This window comes from Podarcis liolepis (genome assembly GCF_965112155.1).
Source record: "Podarcis liolepis genome assembly, chromosome: Z".
NCBI classification, from domain to species: domain Eukaryota; kingdom Metazoa; phylum Chordata; class Lepidosauria; order Squamata; family Lacertidae; genus Podarcis; species Podarcis liolepis.
The window spans coordinates 49,557,340-49,583,452 of NC_139570.1; the positions used below are offsets into that span (position 1 = coordinate 49,557,340).

The 26,113-nt window shown below is 48.3% G+C and overlaps 2 protein-coding genes across 8 annotated transcripts in view; both read right to left on the reverse strand.

Annotated features, from left to right (window-relative positions):
• Window positions 1–990: 990 nt before the first annotated feature.
• On the reverse strand, window positions 991–11,027 carry PDCL (phosducin like). 4 transcript variants are annotated; one of them, XM_083486023.1, is made up of 5 exons: window positions 10,894–11,000; window positions 7,817–7,970; window positions 5,142–5,325; window positions 3,150–3,331; window positions 991–2,360 (listed from the first exon to the last, which is right to left on the reverse strand). In XM_083486023.1, exons 3-5 carry the CDS (start codon window positions 5,314–5,316, stop codon window positions 1,806–1,808), a joined length of 912 nt encoding a protein of 303 aa, XP_083342149.1. In that variant the 5' UTR covers window positions 5,317–5,325; window positions 7,817–7,970; window positions 10,894–11,000; the 3' UTR covers window positions 991–1,805. The 4 variants fall into 4 exon arrangements, with proteins under 4 accessions (XP_083342149.1, XP_083342150.1, XP_083342148.1 ...); XM_083486024.1 differs by lacking the exon at window positions 7,817–7,970 and adding an exon at window positions 8,304–8,429 and having other exon boundaries at window positions 10,894–10,947; XM_083486022.1 differs by lacking the exon at window positions 7,817–7,970 and having other exon boundaries at window positions 10,894–11,027.
• A 2,691-nt stretch (window positions 11,028–13,718) lies between these two features.
• Window positions 13,719–26,113, reverse strand: part of RC3H2 (ring finger and CCCH-type domains 2) — a 49,694-nt gene continuing 37,299 nt past the window's right edge. For 3 of the 4 annotated variants that reach the window (XM_083485760.1, XM_083485758.1, XM_083485761.1), the window contains 3 exons: window positions 21,873–21,980; window positions 20,587–20,735; window positions 13,719–19,387 (listed from right to left, as the gene is read on the reverse strand). In XM_083485760.1, coding sequence (XP_083341886.1) covers window positions 19,171–19,387; window positions 20,587–20,735; window positions 21,873–21,980 — 474 coding nt within the window. In that variant the 3' untranslated portion in view covers window positions 13,719–19,170. The remainder of the gene's footprint in view (window positions 19,388–20,586; window positions 20,736–21,872; window positions 21,981–26,113) is intronic. The other variant, XM_083485759.1, reaches the window with a different exon arrangement.

A 26,113-nucleotide genomic window follows, 5' to 3' on the forward strand; every position in this document is an offset into this window, starting at 1 on the left:
GGCCAGCCAAAGGTGCACCATTCGCCTGGGGAGCTTGTAGCCAGGGCTGCTGCAACAAACAGCTGTGCAAGCCTTGGGGAGGCAGAGATAGAGGAGGGCATCAGAGAAGGGAGGGAGGGAAGGAAAAAGAGACAGAGGCCAGGATTGCCCAAGGCACCCCGATCATCCTTCAGGGCACCCCAGGGTTCCACGAGACACTGGTTGAAAACCACTGCTCTCTCTAGGTATTGTTGAACTTAGAACTCCCATAATCCCATCCAACAACATTTTAGGTTAGAGAAAATGCGAGTAAGAGGTGACATGATAGAAGTTTATAAAATTATGCATGGGATAAAGGGAGTGGAAAGAACAGTTTCTCTCTCTCTATACCAGAACTTGTGGCCATCCAATGAAGCTGAATGTTGGAGGATTTAAGACAGATTTTAAAAAGTCCTTCTTCACATGGCACATGGTTGAACAGGAGGGGAGAGGGGTCTTGTGTTTGTGCCCTGCTTGCAGGTTTCCCACAACAGGCATTGGGTTGGCCACTGTGAGGAAAGGATGTTGGACCAGACGGGCTAGCAGGGTTCTTCTTGCATTTGAGTCCAGAGAGCACTGTGCTGGCCACCTTAACTGCAGGGTTTCACATCTGTAGTCACATTTATGGGTCATTAAAAATGAGAGAAAACCATCTGTTTGACAAAGGAGAAGGTGGATTAACAGGCAGCAAGTTCTACATGGGCAACACTGAGGCTAAGGAGGAGGACACTGGAAACGATTGCTGCTGCTGCCGCTGCTGCCGCCGCCATCACTCTGAACTGGCTGCAAGAGGGGGTAGGCATGTTGGGCCTGATGTTGGTGGGGAATGTCCCATCCCTCCTAACAGACTGGCCTCCGTGGGTGAGCACCTGTACCTGTGGCTCTGCTTTTCTCCCTCCCGATGAACAACAACCCTGGGACAAGGGCTGCATAGCACCAACAGCTGCTCAAAGAAACAACAGGCCAGGAAGCTTAATGATATTCATGTCTTTATTGCATTAGTTTAAAAACAGTTAGGAATACGTCACACATTTTCAAAGAGAGCTTAGCAAAATAGAGTCCATTTCTGCTGGAGGAACAGGGCGGAAGGTCATGTCTTATAGATTAAAACAGGGGATGAACATCCACAAACAAGCATAGGGCAACCTGCTGTTGAGGGCAATGTTGTACAGAGCAACACATCAAGGGTTGTTAAATGAATGCTAGGAATGCCCAGGACCCCGGAGAGAATAGCCAGACTTACCAAGCCTGGGACTGAGCTATGGTCTGCAAGCCTGGGACTGAGCTATGGTCTGCAACAGTGTTTGCCAGCCTGGGTCCCCTCAAGGTGCTTTGGACTACAACTCCCATCAGCACAACTCCCCCACCCCATTTGACACCTCGGGGTTCGTGTGAGCCCCATGCAGGCCTACTCCTTTGGGAGGGTGGGTTGCTGGCATCCAGCTCCTGGCCAAAATGCCTGCTTGTGCAATATGCAGGTGCAAGATCCATAAAAGCAAAGCAGCAACTAGGAACTGAGGCTTCGAGACCCATCAGGGGCAGCGGCAAGGGCTCTGTGGTGGGCAGGGCAGGGCAGGGCAGAGGGGCCACAGGCTGCTGGGCAGGTTTCAGCTGGAGGCTTGAGGTGGCTCCTCCATTTGGGAACGGTGTGTGTGTGTGTGTGTGTGTGTGTGTGTGTGTGTGTGTGTGTGTGTGGCAACTGGGTAACTGCCTTCTAGGGGCTAGTAAAGGGTGCGCTTTCCTACTTGCCCGTTCACAGGTGCCTCTCTGCTCACCCTAGCCTGCCCTCAGTCGATCTCCAGGTCACTGTCATCGCTGAGGCAGGATGAGGAGGCATTGAGGACGGAGGTGAGGAGCACCAGGTCCTTCTCAGGGAGCAGGCCGCACTCCTGCAGGAAGCCCTCCAGGTCCCCGGCGAAGAAGTCCTCACCCAGTTGGTCAGTGATACGGACAAAGTTGCCCACCAGTTCCCCACCCTTGTAGACCAGGAGGGCCGGCAGGGCGCTGGTGGTGAAGCGGGAGCTGGCGCCGATCAGGGAGCTCCGCACTCGGCAGAACTTGACTGCGGGGTACTCAGTGGCCAGGCAGACCATGCATCCATGGAGGGAGTCGGCCCCTGGGACATCATCCTCGTAAATGTGGACCATCACCAGGGTATTTCTGGGCCCCTTGTCAATGGTGTCCAGGAAGGCCTCCGCACTGTGGATCTCGAAGACCTGCTTGAAGTACTGCCCGCTGCGCAGCTGCCGCCGCATCTCCTCCATGCGCTGCTTGCGGTACTGCTGCAGAAACTCCTCGTCATCTGGGCCCTCACGCAGCGCACTGTACTCCTGCAGGGTGAGCTGGGAAAACAGGCTGCCTCCTCAGTCAGGGGTGGCCCAAGGCCCTGTGCCACTCAAGGCAGAACAGAAATTTCCACCCTCCTGTCCTCCCGTTGCCCCCTCCTCCTCCCCCTCCTCCTGGCATGCATGGGCTGAGCTGCATAACATCAAGAAAAAGATGCTGATTACACAGTAACTGGAGCACTAAACAAAAGCTGTTTAAATTGGCACTTGCTGGAGGACAGCTCAGAAGCTGGAAAGGAAGTTCCCAACAAGCGAGGCAGGGCTGGCACAATACATTTTGCCACTTTAGGCAAAACAGTCAATGGTGGTGAGCTGTGCACTTCTGGGGCCCCAGGATCTGCTGCCCCTCTCCTGAGGCAACTGCCTCACCAAGGCCAATGGACAGGCCAGCCCTTGCTACTAAGTTCCCCCGAAAGTTAACCCACCTGCATTCCTCCCTGCCTGAAATCCCCTGCCCCCTGCCTGCCTGCTTTTTAACTGATTTACTCCAGAGGCGGCACAAGACCCCAGGTGCAGTTGGGGACACCAAGTCCCCATCACCCTGGGTTGTGGGCCGCGCTGGTTGATGGGATCTAGATTCCAAAAATACCCAGAGGGCTGCAGGTTTCCCTATGCTAGCTGTGCCCTGAACACTCGGCAGCTCCACCACCAGGTGCTGAGTGCCACTCAGGACAGGCGGTCCCCCACCAGCTGCAAAACAGCACCTGCTCCAGGGAAGCCTGTGGGGAGGGCTGGAATCCACATGGAAAAGGTTGCCGAAGAGGCCCCTCTTCCTGTGCCTGTTACCTTGCCATTCAGCTTTTCCTGGAGCTCCTTCTGCTTCCGCTTGTCCTCCTCGTCATCCAGGTGGGACCTGCATGTCACTGAGAGCTTCTGGATGAGGCGCTCCATCTCCCGGCACTGTTCCTCCCGCTGCTCTGTCTCCAGCTGCTTGAATCTCCTCCAGTCGTTGATCACCCCTTTGGGACCTGGGGAGAGAGGGATGGGATGAAGCGGGCAGAAACAGCAGCAACTTGCCACATCAGTAACAGACGATGCCTGTGCCTCTGCCTCCACAGTCAGAGGCAGTGGTGCTTCTGAACAGCAGTTGCTGAAAGGCACAGGGCAGGGTGGGTGAGAGCCCTCTTGGACTCAGGCCCTGCTTGAGGGCTGCCCTTTGGGGAGCCAAATGGGGGAGTCTGGATTACCTCAGATACGAGGAGCAGGCTGGCCTTGGGCTCAAGTAAAATCCTGTATGGATTACACACACACACACACACAGAGAGAGAGAGAGAGAGAGAGAGAGAGAGAGAGAGAGAGACACAAACAAACACTCCTGCCTGAGAACAGAGGACTCCGGAGAAACCTCCGAACATCACAGTTGTGGATGAACTCTGGAGAGATTCAGAAGAGAGAAAAGAAACCACTTCTTCACGCAGTGCATGGCTGAACAGTTAAAACTACAGATCTCTCTCCCACAGGGGGCAGCAATGGCCAACAGCTTGGGTGGCAAGGCTACTAGCCAGAAGGGCTAATCTCTGTCTCCACAGAGGTAGTAAACAAACATATATTACAGCAATTTATAGCAATAAAAACATATGATATTAACCATTAAAATGGTTAAAAACAGACGTCAATTATAACCATTGTGGAAAGATGTATTCTTCATTGCCTGCATAGGGCAGGCGATAATAGAAAAGTTGTCAGCAGGCATTGAAAAGGTTGGCATGAATAGAAAGAGAACCTATCCAAGTGACACTGTCACAAAAGCATCCCCCCCCCCCATCTAAAAGACTGTATTAACTGTTAACACCAGTTAGCAGAATCTTGGCTTCTTCCAGGAAGGAGCCAAGAGGTGGATCTCTTACGCAGCTTTGACAGCTGGACAATTCTTTCTAAAGACCTGGAAGAGTTACACCTTCCTGCATTTAACTTGGGGATTCCTACCCTATTTTCAAAGAAGGAAACATCTCCAACATTACCAATGGGATCGCCTTGGCCCAAAAATGCCCATTCAGCTGCTTCAATCAGCAGAACTGGCACATAATACTTGTTCCGCATTTGTAAGAACTCAATATTCTGGTGTGGCAGCACCTACACTTTGGAACTCCCTGCCTATTTGTCAACAAAAATGCTGAAAAGCATTTTTGCTTGGACAAGTCTACGCAGATGTTTCGAAAGTTGATGTGAGCTTTTTAATAATAATTTTTATTAATCTTCAATTGTTATCCAATAATAGCCTCATTAAAACAATACGAATTTATTATAGAATCAATAACATCAATCATTCAAATACCAAATTATACAATTTAGATAAGGTAGCCCTCCCACGTGCTAGAATTGATGAGTTGATGATTTTATTTATTTCTGCATTCCAAAATCTTGTTGATTTCAATTACATTCCAGTCATAATAATAATGTCACACACAGGAAGAACAAGGATATAGTTTGAGATCCTCACCTGTAGTTTTATAAATCATTTAATGTGTCAACACGAATAGAAAGCTGATGTGAGTTTTAATCTGTTTTAGCCTACTGTCACTTTAGCTTTCTAAAAGTCTTAAAACATTGCTGCTAATCCTTCTTCCTGATTTTATTTTTTTGTAAAACATTTTCAGGTGTTTTCATTGTTGTTGTTTTTTTGGCATATAAATTTTACGAAATAAAATAAAACTAAGTAAAACGTTCCCCAGCAGACTAGCCTTAAAGGATCATTTGTGCGTATTAAGTGCAACTGATCGGCTCAGCCCTAAGGAAGTTGTAGGTGAATTCAGGGACCTGGAGGAAAGGGAGGCACACCTGTGTTTACCGCACTGCCATCGCTGCTCAGCACCCCGCTCCTGGGTTCCGTGGCATCCTGGGGGGAGCCATGCTGCTGCTCCTCCCCCTCTTCTTTCTCACTGTCCTCCTCCTCGCTGCTGCTGTAATAGTACTGGAGTTTTTCACCCAACAGCTTGTCGTCCAGGGTGGTCATTGTGGGGAGCTGCCAAGAGAATGCACAGAGGGTTAACAGAAGCTCAGCTGCAGCCCTGGCTTTGTGTGGAAAGACCACTGGAAAACGGATGTCCGTGTTCCCCCACGATCCAACTTGGGTGGGTTAGAGTGAGCTTAAATGAGAGGTGCAAGCTCAACCTCAGCCTCTAGAAGCAGGGAGAAAAAGCAGGCTGTGCCCCTATAAAGGTTACAGGGATGAGTGTGGATGAAATCTTGCTCAGGGGTGTGAGACCTGCCCCTCTTCATCGCTGGCTCTGAAGAGGTGGACGGGGTGCATGACAGTCTTAAGGGAAAGAATACATTAAACTCTCAGTGACCTTGCTCAATGACTGCACTTCTGCTCCAAATACAGCCTTTACACTCCCCCTCTCTCCCACCTCTTCAGGCCCCAGAAGGACTTACCGTAATGCCCACGCCTACCCACGCCTACCATTTGCTCATCCTGCAAATGAACAAGCCAGCTTGCATAGCACAGACACTGATACCTATGAGCACTGACCCAGAGGATTCAGGTTTAGCACCACCCCTTTTTAATCCTTCCCTTTATCCTGATCTGCTCCCTCCGCCACGGATTTGCATACAGCACTCTGCTCGCCATCTGGGATGCAGTTGCTCAGTGATTAAAAACAAAACAAGGAAGCGAGATTCTCCCATGAAACGAGAGATGTGAGCAGCAGCTCAGGAGCCCAAAACGTAGAATAATAGCGGGGGGGGGGGGAGCATCTCTAGATCTGGTTTAGGAAATGTGGTGTGCAGGGAATAGGTTACCCAAAGATGGAGTGATGGCCCAGGGTTCTTTAAAAACCAGCTCAGGCGGTCCACAAACATTGGTTTTCTTAAGGGTTGTTAGCCATGAGAGACAGAGTGAGCCTCCAGATGCAGAGGGAGCCTACCTTGGAACGGGGATGAACAACATCTGGCACGAGAGGATTTGCCATGAGGCACCAAGTGATGTGAGAATGAGCCCCAGGACAGAACCATGCCCATGTCACTGCCGGGGGAACTCTCTTGCATCAAGCACAGGGCGACAGTGCACTGGCCTCCTCCTTCCAGGCCAGGAAGGCTGTGGTCAGCAGAGGGGAAACGTCAGCCTGGTCCAGCTGCTGGGGACTGCTGGCTGCTCAGTTCCCTCTGTAGTGAATTCACAATTGCCACAAAAACCAGGCAAATAAGAGCCCAGCTCCAATCGTGAGCCAAAGGGCTACTAGTTGTGTGAGAACTTATGCCTCCCTCGAATGGGGTGTCTAGCCTATAGGTCAGTTGTGGCCCACGGGGACTTCTCTTTCTGCATCGAGGTCCCCCTCCCTGTTGTTGTTTTTTAATGGTTGTGATTTTCCCCCAGTTTTATTGTTTTACCTTTTAAAAAACCATTTTGAGGGTCTTTTTTTTTTTACAGTCAAGCGGTATATAAATTTTATGGAATAAATAAATACGTATTGACTGTAAAATGACACAGTGGGTTCATTTCAATTCATTTAATAAAATTTCATTTAATAATATACATATAAAACAGAGAAACGATTACAATAGTCAAAAACTGAAAGATGACAAACTAAATAACATAAAATAAGCACATAGAATGAGCACAGTTGGTTTTAAAATAACAAAGCCCAGGTAAAACCACAGAATTGCAGAGCTGGGAGGGATCTCAAGGGTCATCCAGCACACCCCAGGCAATCCAGGAATCCCAACAAGATCATACATGACAGATAGCTACCCACCCACTTCCCCCTCCCTGTTAATGTAAGAGATGCGGGAGTTTATATGGAAGGTTAGCCACATGAGAACTCAGGCTAAAAAGGGTTCCCCATCCCATCTAGAGGATTATGCAGATTAGCAAACCAATCAGATTAGCAAACACATCAGAACCAATGGGGCCCGACTCTGCTGGAAAACCCAGAGCAGCAGCTGTTGGAAAGAGGGAGGTGGGCAAGTCACTCTCCATGCTCTTCAAGAGGCCAGGGTGGACATTTGCAGGTTTGCAAATAAGGCCTCAGCATCCTTGCTTCATGGCTTTGTTTCCTTTAATATGTAACTTGATGGATGCTGTTTTTGGATAGAGGAAAGTATTTATCCCTCTCTCCTACAGCTAGAATTTGTGGACACCTAATGAAGCTGGTGGGGACGCGGGTGGCACTGTGGGTAAAACCTCAGCGCCTAGGACTTGCCGATCGCATGGTCAGCGGTTCGAATCCCCATGGCGGGGTGTGCTCCCGTTGCTCGGTCCCAGCGCCTGCCAACCTAGCACTTCGAAAGCACCCCCGGGCACAAGTAGATAAATAGGGACTGCTTACTAGCGGGAAGGTAAACGGCGTTTCCGTGTGCTGTGCTGGCTCGCTAGAGCAGCTTTGTCACGCTGGCCACGTGACCCGGAAGTGTCTGTGGACAGCGCTGGCTCCCGGCCTCTAGAGTGAGATGAGCGCACAACCCTAGAGTCTGTCAAGACTGGCCCATACGGGCAGGGGTACCTTTACCTTTACCTTTTAATGAAGCTGAAGGACGCGGGTGGCGCTGTGGGTAAATCCTCAGCGCCTAGGGCTTGCCGATCGCTTGGTCGGCGGTTCGAATCCCCGCGGCGGGGTGAGCTCCCATCTGCGGTCCCAGCTCCTGCCCACCTAGCAGTTCGAAAGCACCCTAAAAAGTGCAAGTAGATAAATAGGTACCGCTTTCTAGCGGGAAGGTAAACGGCGTTTCCGTGTGCTGCGCTGGCTCACCAGAGCAGCTTCGTCACGCTGGCCACGTGACCCGGAAGTGTCTGCGGACAGCGCTGGCCCCCAGCCTCTAGAGTGAGATGGGCACACAACCCTAGAGTCGGACACGACTGGCCCGTACGGGCAGGGGTACCTTTACCTTTAGTGAAGCTGAATGTTGGAAGATTCAGGACAGATAAAAGAAATAACTTCTTCACGCAGCGCAGAGTTAAAAATCAGCGAACTCCTTCCCCAGGAGGCAGCAATGGTAACCAACTTGGATGGATCTAAGAGAGGACTAGACAAATTCATGGAGGAGGAGAGGGCTGTTGGTGGCTCCTAGCCATGATGGCTATGCTCTGCCTCTGCAGTCAGAAGCAGCAATACTCCTAAGTACCAATTGCTGGAAAACACAGGAGGGGAGAGGGGTCTGGTGTTCAAATGCTTCTGGCTTTTCAAATCCATGAGCAACTGGTCAGACACTGTGAGAGCAGGTGCTAGACTAGATCAGCCATGGTCCAAAGGTTCTGAGAGGGACAAGGTAGGTCAGTCTCTGCCAGCCTGGTCCCCCCAGATGTTTTCAACAACAGCTGCTGCCAGCACCAGCCAAAACATCTGGAGGACACCAGGTCGGCAAAGACTCTGGTAGGCTGTAGGGTTCCTGTAGTTTTGTTGTGCGGGATGCACAACTTTTACTGTGAATGACTGAGATCAAGGCTATGGTAGTTGTTGTTTTTTAAAAAAAGAATGAGATCAAAGGCACACTATTAAAATGCATTTCCTGTTAAGCCGAACAGCTGCTGCTGCTGCTTTGGGAGTTTTCGACCTCTGAGCCAGGCTCTGTGCTCCCATTTCATGTCCTACATAATCTAGGATGAAGAGAAAGGAGCTAGAGTACAACACCAACACTCCCATTCAGTATTGCAAAAATAAAGGATGCAGTGTGTACTTGGGGGGAGATAGGCACACTGGCCCTACCACACATTCTCAGTGATGCTAACCTTAAAAAACAGCAACTTATTTTGCTATACCGGCATCGGAAGGCAGAAGAAGAAGAAGAGGAGGAGGAGGAGAAGGAGTTTGTATTTGATATCCCGCTTTATCACTACCCGAAGAAGTCTCAATGCGGCTCACATTCTCCTTTCCCTTCCTCCCCCACAACAAACACTCTGTGGGGTGAGTGAGGCTGAGAGACTTCAAAGAAGTGTGAGTAGGCCAAGGTCACCGAGCAACCGCATGTGGAGGAGTGGAGACAAGAACCCGGTTCACCAGATTACGAGCCCACCGCTCTTAACCACAACACCACACTGGCAGCCCTGTATCTGGGAGGCTTTAATGTTTGATGTTTTGTTATGTTTTCATATTTTGTTGGAAGCTGCCCAGAGTGGCTGGGGAAACCCAACCAGATGGGTGGGGTATAAATAATAAAGCTATTACCAAAAGCACATGCATTGTCTCTTTTTTCAGGTTGTCTTTTCTACATATCAGTTACATTTGTTGTGAGCCATTAGTGTTGTATATAGTTAAAGGGTCGGGGAAGAAAAGAGGGGTGGGGAGAAGGGGTGGTTGTTAAAACTTATTTTATTTGGTGTACAGTGTGTGTCAGAATTTACGTCAGCGTCACTTGGGTAGTCACTCTTCCTATCCGCTTATTGTATGTATTTCCTTTCTAGTAAGGGGGGGCGGGGAGCCCAGGGCGTGGTTGGCTGTCTTCCGCTTGCAGCAGCGAGATTTGTTTGGGGGGGGGGGTTAAGTTAGACCACAAGAATCCACTGAAAGCATGCCAATCAATAAAAACAGTAGTTTTTATGTTTCTGAACTTGACCTAGCTAGTTATCTACCTACCCTGCGATCTATGCAAATAATAACAGGATCCACCCAAGAGAAAACGAGCAGCTGAGCCTAAATAAGGAAGCCTGGATTTATCCTTCCTCGACTCCCGGAGGCCCCAGCCGACTTCCCCCCTGCAACCAAGCGAGCGCGCCCAACCCAAAGCCCCCTTTGAGCCCGCGCGGGCGAGCCCAGCCCCCTCTCTGCCCCCCCAGGGCACCTGGCCGCTCTCCCCCCGCACGAGAAAGGATTAAGCTGAGACAGAGCAGGAGCGGAATCTTCTCCCCATCCCGCCCTTGCCCCTTCCATGCATCTATCTCCGCTGCAGCACAGCCAGATGCTGCCGCCCCCCCAGCCTCCCCCCGTGCCAGAGGTGCTGCAGGGGTTCAGAGTGTAGGGGGCTGAGACCTGGGAGACCAGAGATCGAGCCCCCCTGCCATCTCTGGGCCGCGGCCGCGCGCTCTCAGCCTCTACCTGCCTCGCAGGGCTGGTGGTGGAGTTAGAAGGGGAAGGGGGCGACCGTGCGCGCCCCCTTGAGCCCCCCGGGATGAAAACTGGGGGGGCAGGTGCAACCCCTAAATGCAGAGGAAGCTGAGGCGCAGAGATGCCCTGGGGCATCGCCCCTCTGCAAAGCGAGCCAGCCCGCTGCCCACGCGCCACAGGAGACCCACCGCTGCCCCACACGACGGAGACCCCCCCCGCCCCAAATCCCCCCTTGTGAGCCAGACACCGCCCCCCCCCGCACACGCCGCCTTCCCACATACGATCCCCACACACTCCGCCCCACGGGGCTCTTCTCTCAGCCCTTGCTATGCCCTCCCCACCCCCTTGCTATGGGGCCCCCCATAACAAAACAGCCCCGCCCTCCGTCACACACGGGGTGCTTAACCCTTTCCTCCCCCCACGCGCGGACGGCGCCCTTTGGCGACCTCTGTGGGGCAGAGGCTCCTTCCTCCCTCCCCCAGGGCTCCCCTCGATCGTCGCACTAGGGATCGGTACCCGCAACTCCGAAATCGGGGCCCCTTCCCCCTCCTCACCGGGATCTGCTCGCTCTCCCTCAGTGTCTCTCCCGGTCTCCTAGTGACAGGAGGCGAGGGGAGGGGGAGGGAGCGGGAGGCGCGGGGCGCAAAGGCTGCCGGGACGAGCTTCCCCGGCACTAAGAGGTAAGGTGGAATAGCAGCCTGCAACTGCACTTGCTGCCGGATCCCTTTCGGCCGATGCCGCCCGTGGACCGCACCATGGAGGGGGAGGGATGGGGGAGGTCAGTCCTGCTCCCTGTTGTTGTAATTTTTTTAAATTATAGCACCCTTCATAGGAGGATCACCGTATGGAAACACAAAAAATACATAGCAACAAAAAACAGTCACCCTCCCAATTTTTTTTAAAAGGCCTGGGAGAAGAGGGGTGTTTTTGCATAAAGATATGCAATGAAGGTGCTAGGAGAGGCTCCCTGGGGAAAGCATCCCACAAGCGGTGAGCCACTGCAGAAAAGAGCCCAACTCTACAGGGCCACCTCCTCCTTCCCTATCTATCCGCAGTCAAACATCTCTTACAAGAAAGCCCTTCTTTGTGCAGTACTTAGTTACTTCCTCCTGCAGGAGGCAACAATGGTCGCCAAACCTGGATGGGCTTAAAAGAGGGACCGGGATAAATTCAGTGGAGGATAACAAGGCTGTCAATGGCTACTAGGCCACGATGTCTCCAGGGCTGCTGTCTACCAGCTCCACCTGGTACGCAGGCTGAGACCCTACCTGCCCGCGAACTGTCTCGCCAGAGTGGTGCATGCTCTAGTTATCTCCCGCCTGGACTACTGCCATGCGCTCTACGTGGGGCTACCTTTGAAGGTGACCCGGAAACTACAACTAATCCAGAATGTGGCAGCTAGACTGGTGATTGGGAGCGGCCGCTGAGACCATATAACACCCATCTTGAAAGACCTACATTGGCTCCCAGTATGTTTCCGAGCACAATTCAAAGTGTTGGTGCTGACCTTTAAAGCTCTAAATGGCCTCAGTCCAGTATACCTGAAGGAGCGTCTCCACCCCCATTGTTCTGCCAGACACTGAGGTCCAGCACCAAGGGCCTTCTGGCAGTTCCCTCATTGCGAGAAGCCAAGTTAACCAGGCAGAGGGCCTTCTCGGTATTGGCACCCGCCCTGTGGAATGCCCTCCCTTCAGATGTGAAGGAAATCTTATCTTTAAAAGACATCTGAAGGCAGCCCTATTTAGGGAAGTTTAACACTTGATTGGAAGCCGCCCAGAGTGGCTGGGGAAACTCAGCCAGATGGGCGGGGTGTGTATATATATATATATATATATATATATATATATATATATATATTATTATTAGCCTGTGCGGATGGAGGCAGCAGTGCTTCTGAAAGCCAGTTGCAGGAAACCACTGGAAGGGAGGAGCACTGTTCTTGTGCTTGGGTCATGTTTCGGGGTGTTCCATTGGGGCACCTGGTTGGCCACTGTGAGAACAGAATGCTGGACTGGATGGGTCCCCTTTGGCCTGATCCAGCAGGCTCTTACTATGCTCTTACAGTCCTAAACAAGCAGGATTTAGCTCCCTTCTTCCTTTCTTTTTCTTGCATTCCCCATAAAGAGGGATTAGTTGTTAAAGCACTTTGGGAACCAGAGCACTGGGAAGGGGGTCTCCTCACAACTCTCAGCACCCTTAATGGATTCTTTATTATGGGGGGGGGTGGAACTGTGGCTGTTTTAAAGTGGATTCGTAGTACTTTAAACATATACAGTGGTACCTCAGGTTACATACGCTTCAGGTTACAGACTCCGCTAACCCAGAAATAGTGCTTCAGTTTAAGAACTTTGCTTCAGGATGAGAACAGAAATCGGGCTCCGGCGGTGTGGCGGCAGCAGGAGGTCCCATTAGTTAAAGTGGTGCTTCAGGTTAAGAACAGTTTCAGGTCAAGTACAGACCTCAGGAACGAATTAAGTACTTAAGCCGAGGTACCACTGTAGTGTGAATAAGCCAGAGCGGCATTTTTCATGCCGTTCCTTTTGTGGGGGCAGATTAGAAGTTCACTGTTGTGATGAGATTTCATACATACTGTTCCATTCTCCAAGTAATGAGAAACCCCAGAGGTTCCAGGCGCTTACCCAGGTTCGGTTTCCTTGGAATGAAGGTCATCAGGGACTGTGGTGTATTTAGGATACATGGTTTATTTACACATCTATACAACCTGAGCATGAGATGGAGGGGCTCACAGCATCAACACCCCAACAGCTCTTGCTTCTCCATCTTTGTGTCCAGCCCAGAACAAGCGTGTCTCTGGGTCTCCAGCTTCCAGCCTGCTTCCAGCAAGAGTATCCCTTCATCTGTTTCCAGCTCAAACACAATTCTGGCTATTTTCCTACCCTAAGAAAGTGGGATGGATGAAAGGCCCGTCCATTAGCCTGGAGGGCAGAATCTCTTAGCTGCTGTAGCGCTTGCAACAAAGCTCATTCAAAGTTTATAAATAAACATTTCAGGCCAGTTCAGCAAACTCCTTTATTAGATTCTGTCGCTGACCCCAAGAATTGGAAGGGCCTCAAGGCATCACCCAGACTGACCCTGCCCCCAAACCCACAATTGTGACTTATCCATAGGAAAAGCTATCATGTTCCAGCAGAGATTATCTGTCCCAGAACCAGTCCACTCTGCTTCAGAAAGAACTTTCCCATCCTCTGTTGCCCAATACTTTTTAAACAAAAGACACCAAAGCATGTGATCTAACCTTTGAGAAGAGCAAGCTATCAATGTGAATGCCTAGCTAACAGTTTCCACCTCCGACCTCAATGTGCAAAAATTGAAACAACCCCCCCTCCACGCCCATGTTTAGAGAAGAAGGCAATACAAGTTAAGGTGGACAAAATGTTTTATTTTACGGCATGCAAATACATGTCAAGTACTGCAAACTTTTTTCTATTAATTCTCTCTCAAACACTGAAAAAACCCACGATTCGCTAAAGTCTGTGTCCAGCCCAAAAGCTAATTATCTTTTCACTTCAGTGCAACAGAAAAGACACGCACACAGACTTCACTCTGCTATTCAGGCTAAATCACAAAGCCCACACCCATCACTCAAACTTCCCTCCCCAAAAATACAGACCGTACGGTCTAAGCTTTCCCATGTAAATCCTATTCCTATAACACAAAAGGGAAAAACAACAGAATTTGGAAATTGAAAACGGAACTAAATGGAATAGAATTCATCCCCCGCCCCAAATAGATCCCTTTTTTTATTTTACAGATTTTTTAAGTTAAATTTTTTTTTAAATAGAAGCTGAGTATGCATCATTAAAAATGAGGCATTAAATCCACCGTAGCGATGGTGTCTGCTTTATTATACATGATGGGTGTACACCATCTTTTATTTCATTTACATTTCAATCGAACAATAGATTTGCAAAGAAAATGTCTAATACAGACGTAGAAATATTCACACTTCAGCTTCACAACCGGTTGTAGAATTGACAAACAGCCCTCTTTTCCCAAACTTTCTGGGCCAAGCAGGTTTATAAAAAGGTTAATCAACGCAACAATAAAAGAAAAAGTGGTGTTTTTCTTTTCCTTTTAACTTCCAGGGAAAAGAATATGTAGTATATAGTATAAATGCAGACAGCAGATACTGCAAGCTAAACCACAATACTTTGGAGTGGCTGTACAGGGTGTGTGTGCAGTACAAAGAAAAGCCACGCATGTTGTATCACAACTACAGTATAATCTATTTGTCTGCACAGATAAGGAAAATGCATGCATCCCCATGCCTTGGACTAAATAACCGAGGACTCTCTCTGGGTAAGCAGGTGGGATCTGTGCAAAAGTGTACCTCGCCCTGTTTTCTGGCACTCAGAAACACAGCCAGAATTGTTTTTATTTTTAATTCAAACTCTGTCAAGTATATAAAGTGTCCATTAAAAAGCTTCACAAAAGCCTGTGTGTGTGGTGGACAGGTATTTGCTCTCTCAGTTTTGGGGCTAGTGGGATGCTCACAGTTTTGGCTCACTCCACTCCAGCCACCCCACTCCACCCTTACGCCTGGTAATATCGCTTTGCCAGCAAAGCACCGCGCTGCTGCCCTTCCTCAGAGCCAAGGTAGTGGCTGAGAGTTCAGGCAGGGGAAGAACACGCCCCAGCAAAACACTGTGTCATGCCATGTTATTTGCAAATTCAGTCTCTAAATATAGAACTCCTAAATACAAAGGGCTTAAAAATAAACACCTCCCACAGGTAGTGAATGGCTGGCTATTGCCCCCTCCCCAAATAATATTGGGGTGCAGATGCAAGCGCTTAGATTGAACCCTTTGCAGAGCAGGCCAGGCTTAATCAAATACTGAGAAATGCCAGCCGCTCACAAAATTAGACATGAAAACTGCTCACCACAAGAAAACCCACAGCCAAGCCGCATGGAGTTTTTGTTTGTAAATGAAGTTTATTTCACAACAGACCTGGCTTTCAAATTATCAAGAAAGAATGGAAGAAAGGATACTACCAGGACTTCTGTTCTGGCATGTGCCACAAACACTTTAGGCAAGCACTGTGTTCTATACTCCAACTGTCACCAGGTATTAATTTCGAACAGCGCATCCAGCAGGGACCAGTGGTCAAACCAGGCCTATCACAGACCTGCCACTCTTCCTTAGCACAGGCCAGCAGCTTCTCTATGCAGCTCAAAGTCTCATCTACCATCACACTCAGCATTTGTTTCACATCTGAAGCTTGGCTACCCAAAGCACTGAGTCAAAACGAAGCCGGAGAGGAAATGCACATTATGAGGAAGCACAGCTGAAGTTTTTCTTGCTACCACAATTACCCCCCCCCCAGTATGCGGGCCCCCAATCCCCCCTGCACCTGCCTACAAAAATGCCACCTGCTGGCAGAGGGCAGGAGCCACCCTCCTCTGCTCTCTTCTCTGGTTGGCCTAATATTCTAAAGATACAGCTGCAAAGCAGGCTATGGTGCTGATTCATCTCAGCACCCATCCCTCTGGCTGTCCCAAAGACAAGGGATGCAGAGCTTCTTTGCCCCCCCCCCCCACCACCACCTGGTGCTGCTGCAACACAACTCCCATCACCTATGACTATTCTTGGCCATGTTGCCTGGGGATGGTTGGTGGTGGCTGGGAGCCCAAGGGCATCCAAAGGATGTACCATAAGTTGACTGCTCCACACCCAGACAGGCTAGTTTGTACAAACTGCTTCGGAAGGTGGACAACGCCCTGCCAGAACGATGCCAGTTCCATGGCGAGAAAGTCCCAGCTGTTTCATTGAGCCTGCAATTCTCTGTGTTGAAGATTTAAAGTACAATCTTGGAGCAGAGGCTTCCTGTCAAGTGTGTGGCCCTTTCTACTAAACTACTGTAGTGCAGGAGTTCTCACTACCTCTGCCAAGGAAGCACAAAGGCAGCTCGTTCCCAGTCCAGGTGGTAAAAGGACAGCAGAAATATGGTGGCTTTTAAAATTATGCGATGCCACTGGACAAGTGAACGAAGAACTGTAAACAATTTATGCCACGCCCCCTTCCCCAGCAGCACAACCAAGGTCTTACTATATATTCACCCTTGGATTGTACTGGCGCCTGGGGGAGCTCCAGTTCACAGAGGGGCTATTTCCCTGAGGGCAAAAATGAGGATCTCTCAGACTTCTAATATTTGTCTATTTTTGCAATAAAATAGCAATTCATTTTCTTCCTCCTTAAAAAACACGTCACCTGCAACACAGAAGATCTTATTGTTTAAATATCCATGTAAAAGAGAGAGAGAGGCTGTTTTGCATATATCTCTATATATCTGAAGTTACATATAGCGCAAAAAAACAACAACTTTTGGAAGCATTTCAAATGTAATATTTATATATACAAGATTTCCCAGCTGGATCAGAGAACACAATAACAACCCAAATGGCATTCCACACCAAAATCAGTTAATCTTAACAGTCACAAGTTTAAAGAAAATGGGTACTTTAGTCTCAAATCCCCAGCTGCCCTGTTTCCCTTGTTGCAGGAGTGAGGTGGCAACAGGAGGAGGAGCCTGAGGAATTGTCCCATGAAATTAAGAGAAGGGATTTGGCTGTCCTATTATAAATAGCTCTTTGTGCCTTAGTATTAAATAAGTGGCCGGGATCTTTCACAACATCACTGGAATTATATATATTATATAAATATATATAAACTAATGCTTGGATTTTTTTTTCAGATAATAATATTTACAACATAATTTTTTTCATGAACTTTCAAGTCAGCAGATATAAAATAAAAAAGGATGCAAGTCAGTATTGTAACCCTCAGAGAAATGCCTGTTTTTGCCCCACCCCTAATCCAGAAGTGTGCACGATATAGTTTCTTAAAAAAGGAAGTGAAAAGAAGCGGCCTGATCCTGCACACGGGGTGGCATCCCAAACAGTCACCAGCTCTGTTTTGCCAGTAGTAACATGATCGTCTCTTTTACAAGCCATTTGCTAGTGGGATGAGCCCTTGAGTACAGTATACCTGTGAAAATGTCACTTGGCTAAAATATCCCAGTACAATTCTCCAAGTAAACAACTTCACAGAAGTTAATTATCAAACACTGCAAAAAAGAAGAAGAGGAGTAATGCAAAAATCAGAACTAGAAAGCCATAGAAGACAAATGAGGAAGGTCTTATCTTGCCAGCAAGCATTCTTTTGCTCTGCCACCTTCTGGGTGCCCTGAGTTTCTAAAGCAAGAAAGTAAAAGAAAATACGGCTCAGGGCCCAAGAGGTGTGTGTTCTTATTTCAGGTGATGGCTCCCTACTTGCGTTTCCTTAAAGTCACATTTTAAAAAGACACATTTATTCGTTGTTCTGTACAAGCCGAGCTAAAGCTATACCATTAAGTGTTCAAGGCCTTGTCAAGTGTCAGTAATAAAACCTAAACACTAAACTTCCCAGTAATGCTATAATCGAAACAACACAATGAATGTCAAAAGAACTGCTAATCACTTCTTATTTGAAAAGTACATCAATAGCAATACTGTGTTGTCAAGTCAGTGCAAATGTGACAGAAAATATTTCTTTTGCAGGGAACGGCTGATTGCTGAGGCTCTGGGGACTGATCTGGCCGAAGGAGCTGCACAACTCGGAGCCCAGGGAACAAGTGCAGGGGGTTCTTGGCCTTATCCACACTTAGGTTTTACCCTGCTCTTTCTAGGCAGAGGTCTACACTTTAACGAACTGCATCTCAGTGGCTTTTTGTGGGGGTTCTGCCCTAAGCTTTCCCTGTGAAAACCTGCTCTTCAAATATGAATTGGAGCAAACCCCCATTTGGGTTTTCTGCAGATTGCTCTTTGCACTTGCTGATCTTTAAAGAGCGGGTTTTTTGCAGAGAAAACTCCAGAGGGAAAAAAAGGGGGAGGGATCCCCAGATTGTGCCTGGAAAGAGCAGAGGAAGGTGCCGTACTTTTCCATGTATTAGACAAGGGGGCTTCTCATAGACGGAAAGGTACGGTCAGTGTGGACAAGTCCATTGTTGTCGATGTAACAATTCTGCTTACAACTCAAGAGCAGGTAAAGAGACAGAAGATGTAAGCACTAGGATGCAGGCACTTCGATTTTGCACTCTATTATTTGTACACAGGCAAGTTGCTTGATATGTGGAAATACCAAGCTCTAAATCAGAAGAGGGGTGGGGTAGGGGAAATGAAGGGGGAGGGCCAGACAGGAATATGCAAAGTGCTACACTACTGCATATAATGCAGTCGTGCAAAGATAAAAGGGAAAGGAAAAAGAAAAAGTGTATCAACCCTGAATTAAGTCTTATGTTAAGAGGATCCCCAGCCCACCTCTCTCTTTCTCTTTCTCTTTCTCTTTCTCTTTCTCTCTCTCACATGCTTATTTCATGCAAAGTTCCACAGCTGAAGAAACAAGCAACTGCAACCAGATACAAGTTCCTCTCTCATGAAACAAAACAAGGCAAAACAAGTGAGTTCTATTCCCATGAGTCACTTCACCCCGAGGATCTGCTGGCTTCAATGAACTAACTTGCAAATTTATCTAGAGAGGCTGTCTCTCAACAAGAACGGCTCAGAAGGCGCCCTGGAATTTCCACAAACAAATTAAAAAGCTGCTCTTAAGCTTTTTACAAACCACTTGTGGAACGTGAACACCTGAGCCTAGCAAAGTGGTTTGTTTTCTCTTTTCTTTTTCCAGAATGCAAAGTTGAGAGGGGCCTGATGTATCAAAGAGTCCACAGGAAACAAATCACCCCAATAGTATTTTCTTAAAAAATATATACATTATATAATATAGTGTAAATGCTGCCTTAGCATGATCACGAGCTTGAAAACGTAACACCTCTCAGCTGTTAACCATCTTGCCATTTGCCACTGGCCTTAAAAAGTCACTTTTCCCTTCTGCCATGATGTGAGCTGCTGTGAGGCTGTGGGCTGTCTTGAGAACGAGGCTGCCCACTCCGGAGGAGGAAGCTGTGATGGGCAGGGACGTCACCCCGCTCACAGAGGATGCCGTTGGCTGGCTGAAACAGGTCATTGGCAGGGTTGCTTTCTGCTTCTCCCTGGTGATTTTTTTTGGGTGGGGGGAGGGAGGGAGGAGAGGGGAGAAGAGGGAAATAAACCCTGATCATTATTTAAAATAGAACACAGGAATTTCAACATTCTCACAGCTATCCAAGGATGTAAAAAATAAGGGACAGTGAATTATCCCTGATAGTTTTGATACCCTAGTTGAGTTGTGATTTTTCTTCATTTTTATTACTTATCATGACAGTTAATGAACAGATGGGTTCTGACAGAGTGTGTGGGGGGGGGGGCGAGAAGCTGTGTTCATTAACCCTGAGCTCTCACACTGCTAATAACCCAGAATCACTAAATTTCTCTCCCTTCTCTGTGGAGCCACTGGTGTAACTCTGGGGCCTCTTGAGAGAAACTAGCAACACAGCAGTGACCAGAAACACTGTTGTGCCATCAGAGCTCAGAGCCATTTCCTTTCTTCACTCATCACAGTGGCTGAAGGGCTGCTGCAAATGAATGGGAGAGACTTGGAGGAGAGAAGGGGAAGAAGAGAGAAAGAGCCTCCCCTGTGTTGGTGCCCTCCATACATTTCGAACTATAACTTCTATCAATTGCAAGATTGCATGGGGCTGGGGTGAGCCACAGCCCCCAAAATATGAAGGGCTCGGACTGGGTAAGTCTAAGGAGTAAGAAAGAAGAGACCAGGCAAGAGAAGGCCAGCATTCGGCAAGGAAGCATGGTGGATTTCTCCACTAAAAACACCACTGAGGCGCTTGAGACGGCTTTACTTGGTCAGAACAGCAGTGGCTGCTGGGGAACCCACAATAGTGGATTCCATGGGCTTACAAATCACACAGGCTTATATAGCCATCCCTTCGCCTTAGCTCTACACCAGCATAGAAATTAAGTCATGTTCTCAGAAGAAAAGCATGCCTGGATTATTGGAGCTGGATGCCTAATTCAGCAAGGAGAGCAGGGCGCAGATTTTCTAGCAGGCTAGCTCAAGGATGAGTCCTTCCTGCACAGAAATGATCAACACATTCTTTATATAATGTGAGAAAGCAGATTCTTTCCTCCACTTTTGTGAGTTTCCCAGCAGTCACTATTGTCCTGATCAGGTAAAGCTGCCTTAAACATTGCAATGGCACACTTATTGAATAAATGTGCCACAGGGGACACCAGGAGAGACAGCAGAGGCTCTGTATTGGGGCACAGAAAGCTTCAGTTTCCGTCTGACACTCACAGAATAGCAAGGTCTTCACCTAAGGTGGGCCTCGCCTGCTGCCTGGGCTCTTTTGGAGGCTGTTCCAGAGGGTGGCCGTTCTCCAGAGCTGACCCGTTGAACAGATGATCGTCCTGGTCGCCAATGCCAAGCTGCAGGCTCAGAATCTCCTGGAAGTAGAAGGACAGCGTTAGCCGTGTGGGAGTGGGGGGTGCTGCCAACCAATCAGAACTCCCGCACAAATGATGGAGAAAGGTGAAGTGGAAATGGCCTTGCTGAGAAGGAGCTGAGAGGCTAGAGGGCAGACCCTAAAGCTCCCTGCCATAGCCACCAGGGATTCTTTGTGGCCAGTCCAAAATATAGGGGAGGGAGGGTCCAGGGCCAGTGTTAGGGGTATGTGCTCTGCACATAGGAGGTCCTGGGTCCAATCCTCTACCTCTACATTTAAAAGTGACTTAGGGCAGTGTTTCCCAAACGTTTTTGGGCAACGGCACACCTGTTAGCCGGAAAAAAATCTCGCGGCACACCACCATTAAAGCCCCGCCCCGTGACGTCAGCGCGCAGCGTCACGCCGGGAGGGACGCACAAAAGCGAAAGTTTTTTCCCTCCCCCTTGCCGGGGTGGGAGGAGGCAGCAGAGCGAGGGCAGCTGAGGCGGCGGCGGCGATAGCGGGCGGAGGAGGGGGCGGCGGCGGGAGTTGCTGCTGCTGTTGTTGCTGCTGCTGCCCGGACATGCCGGCCTCCTCCTCCTCCGCTGTCTCGCGCTCCTCCCTTTTGCGCGCGCTGCCCCGCCGCTCGGCACCACCACCGCGGAGCCGCCCCCGGCTCGACGCGGATCCTCGCCGCCGCCGCCGCCTCTCACCGCCCGACTCGCCCGCCTTCCTCCCACGGCACACCAGCCGGTGTCTCACGGCACACTAGTGTGCCGCGGAACACCGGTTGGGAAACACTGACTTAGGGAAGTGGGGCTGAGAAGACCCAGATCTGAACTGATGGAAAGCTGCTGCCACTCAGGGTAAACAGACTGGACCAGCAGTTTGACTCAAAATTTCATGCAAGACACAATTCTACGGAATGGGGAATCAATACTCAGAATTTTATGAACATCTCAGTAACACTGCTGTGCCTGAACTGGGAGTCTGGCAAGGCTGGGATTCAACCAGAGTTTTGGTCTGTGATTATTTCATGCTTTACATGGAAACTTAATAGGAGGGCCACCAGCTCTGGATTTCTGGGATAGTACAGGATGCAAAGACACAGACACATAGGCATGTTCAGTGAACCAAGGAAACGGCAGTGTTCATGTACCTCAATTTGCTCTCCCTGCCCACCAAGCTCATCGGCATCGAGGGCTGACAGTTCCAGTTCAATGTCTCGGTCTGGCTTTGTGTCTGCACCGTCCTCCGGATAGTCAGACTAAGAAGCAGGATTGGAGTGGGGGGAAACAGACAAAGCACAATTGATTTAAAGAAAGGGAAAGAAAGGTATTTCTATGAGATCGCCTTACGGCCACTCAACCGCTTCAGTCAGCAGAACCAGCGCTGTTGTAGGTGCCACAGGCCACCTGCTCCACATTCAAAAGAACTTGATATTTTAGTGTGGCAGCATGCACACCCTGAAACTCCCTCTAGGTGTTTTCACTGTACTCTATCTCTGTTGGGGTTTTTTTACTGTTAAAAACAGTTGTGTTTAGGTAAGCCTGTCCAGATGTTTATAAAACTGGTGTGAGTTTTAATCTGTTTTTAGTTTATTATTTCAGCTTTTCAAAAATCTTAAAAATTTTTGTTAATTCTTCTTACTGATAATTTTATTTTTTTTCCTTTTCCTTAGGCTGCTTTGATATGTGTGTGTGTGTTTACAATCAGGCGGCATGCAAATTTTACAAAATAAAATAATAAAATAAAAGTTAGGGACCTGGCTCTTCCAAAATACCTAATGGTTAGGGGCTGAACTAAAAGCAAACAAACCCATTTTGACAAGGTCTGGGTCCCCCGTGTCAGCTATGTAAACAGAAGTACATTCATGCATACTTATGGAGAAGATATGTTGCAGGTAGCTGAAGCCTTGGCAATGAGTTCAGTGATTCAGTTATACGGCAGTGTCCCTCCTCCATTTCCCTTCTTACATGTGACTGACATATGCAACGTGTAGCCACTCAACAGGTTGGCTGAAGCTGATAAATGTCATTTGTTATGCAACCAGAAAAACATTACTCAGAAAAAAGAAAGGGAGGGAGGGCAGTGCTCCAGGAGAAGGGCAAGGTGTAGAGAGATGGTAAATAAAGGAGAAGTAGCTGCTGTTCCTGTTTCCACAGAAAATGGGGAATCAGGCATACAAGAAACTGGAAGCTCATAGTGTGTCCCTCAGCTGCAGGCAGAAAGTGCTTCTGGATTACCTGTTTATTGGTCATTCATCCTGATTTGTTTGGAAGGAGATTAGACAATGTTGGCTATTGTATGAGCATTCTCTCCTATTTGTCTGCAGGGAGGTTAGAGATGCTGTTGCATCAGGGCAGGTCTCACCCTACACTTTCCCAGTGCATCTTCGCATTCACTTTCCTTACTGAAAAAAGTATTGACATTTTGGGGAAGCCTGCCGGTTGCACAAGACCTTGCAGCCAACTATAACTGCATGACCTGGATTTGCCCATAAGTGGCAGGTCCTGCCCTGTTTTGCATCTGAAGTGACAACTATATATGCTGCTGAATCAAACCCTAACTCAGGCACTGCTTTCCCCACTTGCTCTTGGAGGAGACCTGCCCCTTGAGAACACAAGGTGCCCTTCAAGGACCTTTGCAGGCTGGCCAAGGAAAAGAGTGGGCACATTTCACACAATGCCATTTCCTTCTTACTGAAGTTGCCCCTTCCTTTTAAGTTTAGAGTAGCCAGGCTCAATCTCAGGCCAAAGACATTTGTGGAGCTGGAACACTTCTGGGCATTACATGGGAAGACAGACAGTGACTAACTGGGATGTGTCCAAAGGAGAATGTGACAAAGATGGCGAGTCAGCTAGTTTTGTAGGTGGGAGTGTTTATATTATTTACTTATTCTGTTTATATCCCACCTTTTTCTCCAAGGAGCTCAAGGTGGGTCTCCCCTCCTCATTTGAGGTAATATTGGGCTGAGAGGCAGTGACTAGCTCACTGAAGCCAAGTGAGTTTCACGGCTGAGTGGGGATTGAACCCTGGTCTCCCAGATCCTAGTCCAACACTCTAACCACTATGCCACACTGGCTCTCAGCATTGCTCTGCTGCTCATCTTTGTTTTGCTAATGTTTTTTATTACTGCTATGCAGGAGGGCTGGTGTTCAGTTTTTGTTTTCCAAGTATGCTATATGGAATATTTATGGGTTACGTGATTCCCTAACCCCTTTTCTATTGTATAATACATTTATGCCTATTCATTTCTTTGCAAGTTGCTTGGAGAGCATTGGGTGGCAAGCGACTAGAAAGCTTAGGAAATAAAGAAACAACTGAAAGGCTGCCCCCAAGATCAGGGGCGGGGGGCTTCTTTCAGCCTGAGGGCTGCCTCCCATTCTGGGCCAAGCCTCCAGGGGTGAAACTCCAGGGGTAGTTGGGGGCAAGAAGCAGAAGCAGGCGGAGAAATTAATGTATTACCCTCAGAAAGGAGGCTAGTTTCTACACAGGCTCACCCCTGACAGATGGCAAAGCAAGTTTGTTTTCTATTGCTCCAATGGGTTCAGATTACATGAAAAAGGATTAAAACCAAACATTTGACAGAACTGTGGGATAACTAGCCTCATATAACTAACATGCTTAAGTCTAATTAATGCATGATGGGGTTAATGACATAGAGTAAACTGTCCTGCCAGGCTTAGCTAGGTCACTTCCCCTTACCTTGAGGAGTCAATAGATAACCAAGCCTATTGTTCCCTTCCAGTCTACCTGAGCAGCTCAGCGTTTGAAGAGGTTTCAGCTGGTTGTTCCAGCTCAACCACATGGCTCTCACAAGCCACTCTGGAGTTTCTACACCAAAATTTTTAACATTTAGGAATCATCATCATCATCATATATTTATACTGTACTCCACTCATCTGGCTGGGTTTCCCCAGCCACTCTGGGTGGCTCCCAAGAGAATATTAAAAACACCAAACATTTAAAACTTCCCTAAACAGGGTTGCATTCAGATGTATTCCTGGTTCCCTGTAACTTCCCTGCCTGGTTCCCTGTAACTTCACTTCTCACAGGGAGGGAACAGCCAGAAGGCCCTCGGAGCTGGACCACAGTATCCAGTCAGAACAATGGGGGTGGAGATGCTCCTTCAGGTGCTTTTACCACTTTGTGACTAAGACAAGTTTTGCTGCCTGTGCAACTTTCTGAAGCACACGAATCTGACCTTTGGAGAGTTTGTAAGCAAACTGTTTTTAATTGACAAAACGTGTTGCCTTTTCCCACGCAGGGGGAAGAGAAAAACTTTTGAAAGAAACCTTTTAAGGGGACATTTTGGAACTCATTTGGAGGGGCATGTTTTAAAGGTCTAACAGCCTATATTCCCATGCTTTACTTTGCTGCATACTTTGTGACTTTAAATCTCCTGCTGGGGTTCTCTCACCAAAGAGAACTTGCACTAAACTTGGATCTTGGCCTCTAGGAAATTATCATATACAGTGGTTTTTTTCTGGGGGGATGCAGGGATACGCATACCCCTAAACATTTTGTGAATCTTATGTTTGGCCTCATTGAGGGGCAGTATTTCAATATGAGCAGGAAAATGAGAGTACCCCTAAACATTTTTTTTAGAAAAAAAGCACTGCTCATATACATACACATATACAATCACACCTTGTGTTACAGATGCTTCAGGTTGCGTTTTTTTGGGTTACGGACCCGCCGAAACCCGCAAGTACCGGAACGGGTTACTTCTTGGTTTTGGTGGTTGCGCATGTGCAGAAGCACTAAATCATACTTTGCACATGTGCAGAAGCGCCAAATCGCAACCCATGTGCCGCTGCAGGTTGCAAACGCTGCGGGTTGCGAATGTGCATCCTGCATGGATCACGTTCGCAACCCGAGCGTCCACTGTACATATACATATACATATACATATACATATACATATACATATACATATACATATACATATACATATACATATACATATACATATACATATACCAACAACAACTTCTTCCTGATGGTACTGAGCTCCTCAGCAGGGAAACAGACTGCCTTCATTAGAAGAGCTTTTTAAAGCAGAAGTTGGAGTCATGTATCAGGGAGATGGTAGCAGTGGTCTTCCTGCCTAGCAGCAGTAGGCTGGTCTAGATGACCGCTGATGTCTCCCTCCATACTCTGTAATGCATTTACAGTGGTACCTCAGGTTACAAACTTAATTCGTTCCGGAGATCCGTTCTTAACCTGAGGTACCACTTTAGCTAATGGGGCCTCCTGCTGCTGCCATGCGGCCACCACACAATTTCTGTTCTCATCCTGGGGCAAAGTTCGCAACCCAAGGTACAACTTCTGGGGTTAGTGGAGTTTGTAACCCGAAGTGTTTGTAACCCAAGGTACCACTGTATTCTAAAAGGG

Coding starts and splice junctions, on each gene's coding strand:
- PDCL (XM_083486022.1), bottom strand. CDS start 5,316: ATGACCACCCTGGACGACAAGCTGTTGGGTGAAAAACTCCAGTACTAT. Junction 3,332..5,141: donor TGGCAGTGCGGTAAACACAG/GTGTGCCTCCCT, acceptor CTCTCTCCCCAG/GTCCCAAAGGGGTGATCAAC. Junction 2,361..3,149: donor AGGAAAAGCTGAATGGCAAG/GTAACAGGCACA, acceptor CTGTTTTCCCAG/CTCACCCTGCAGGAGTACAG.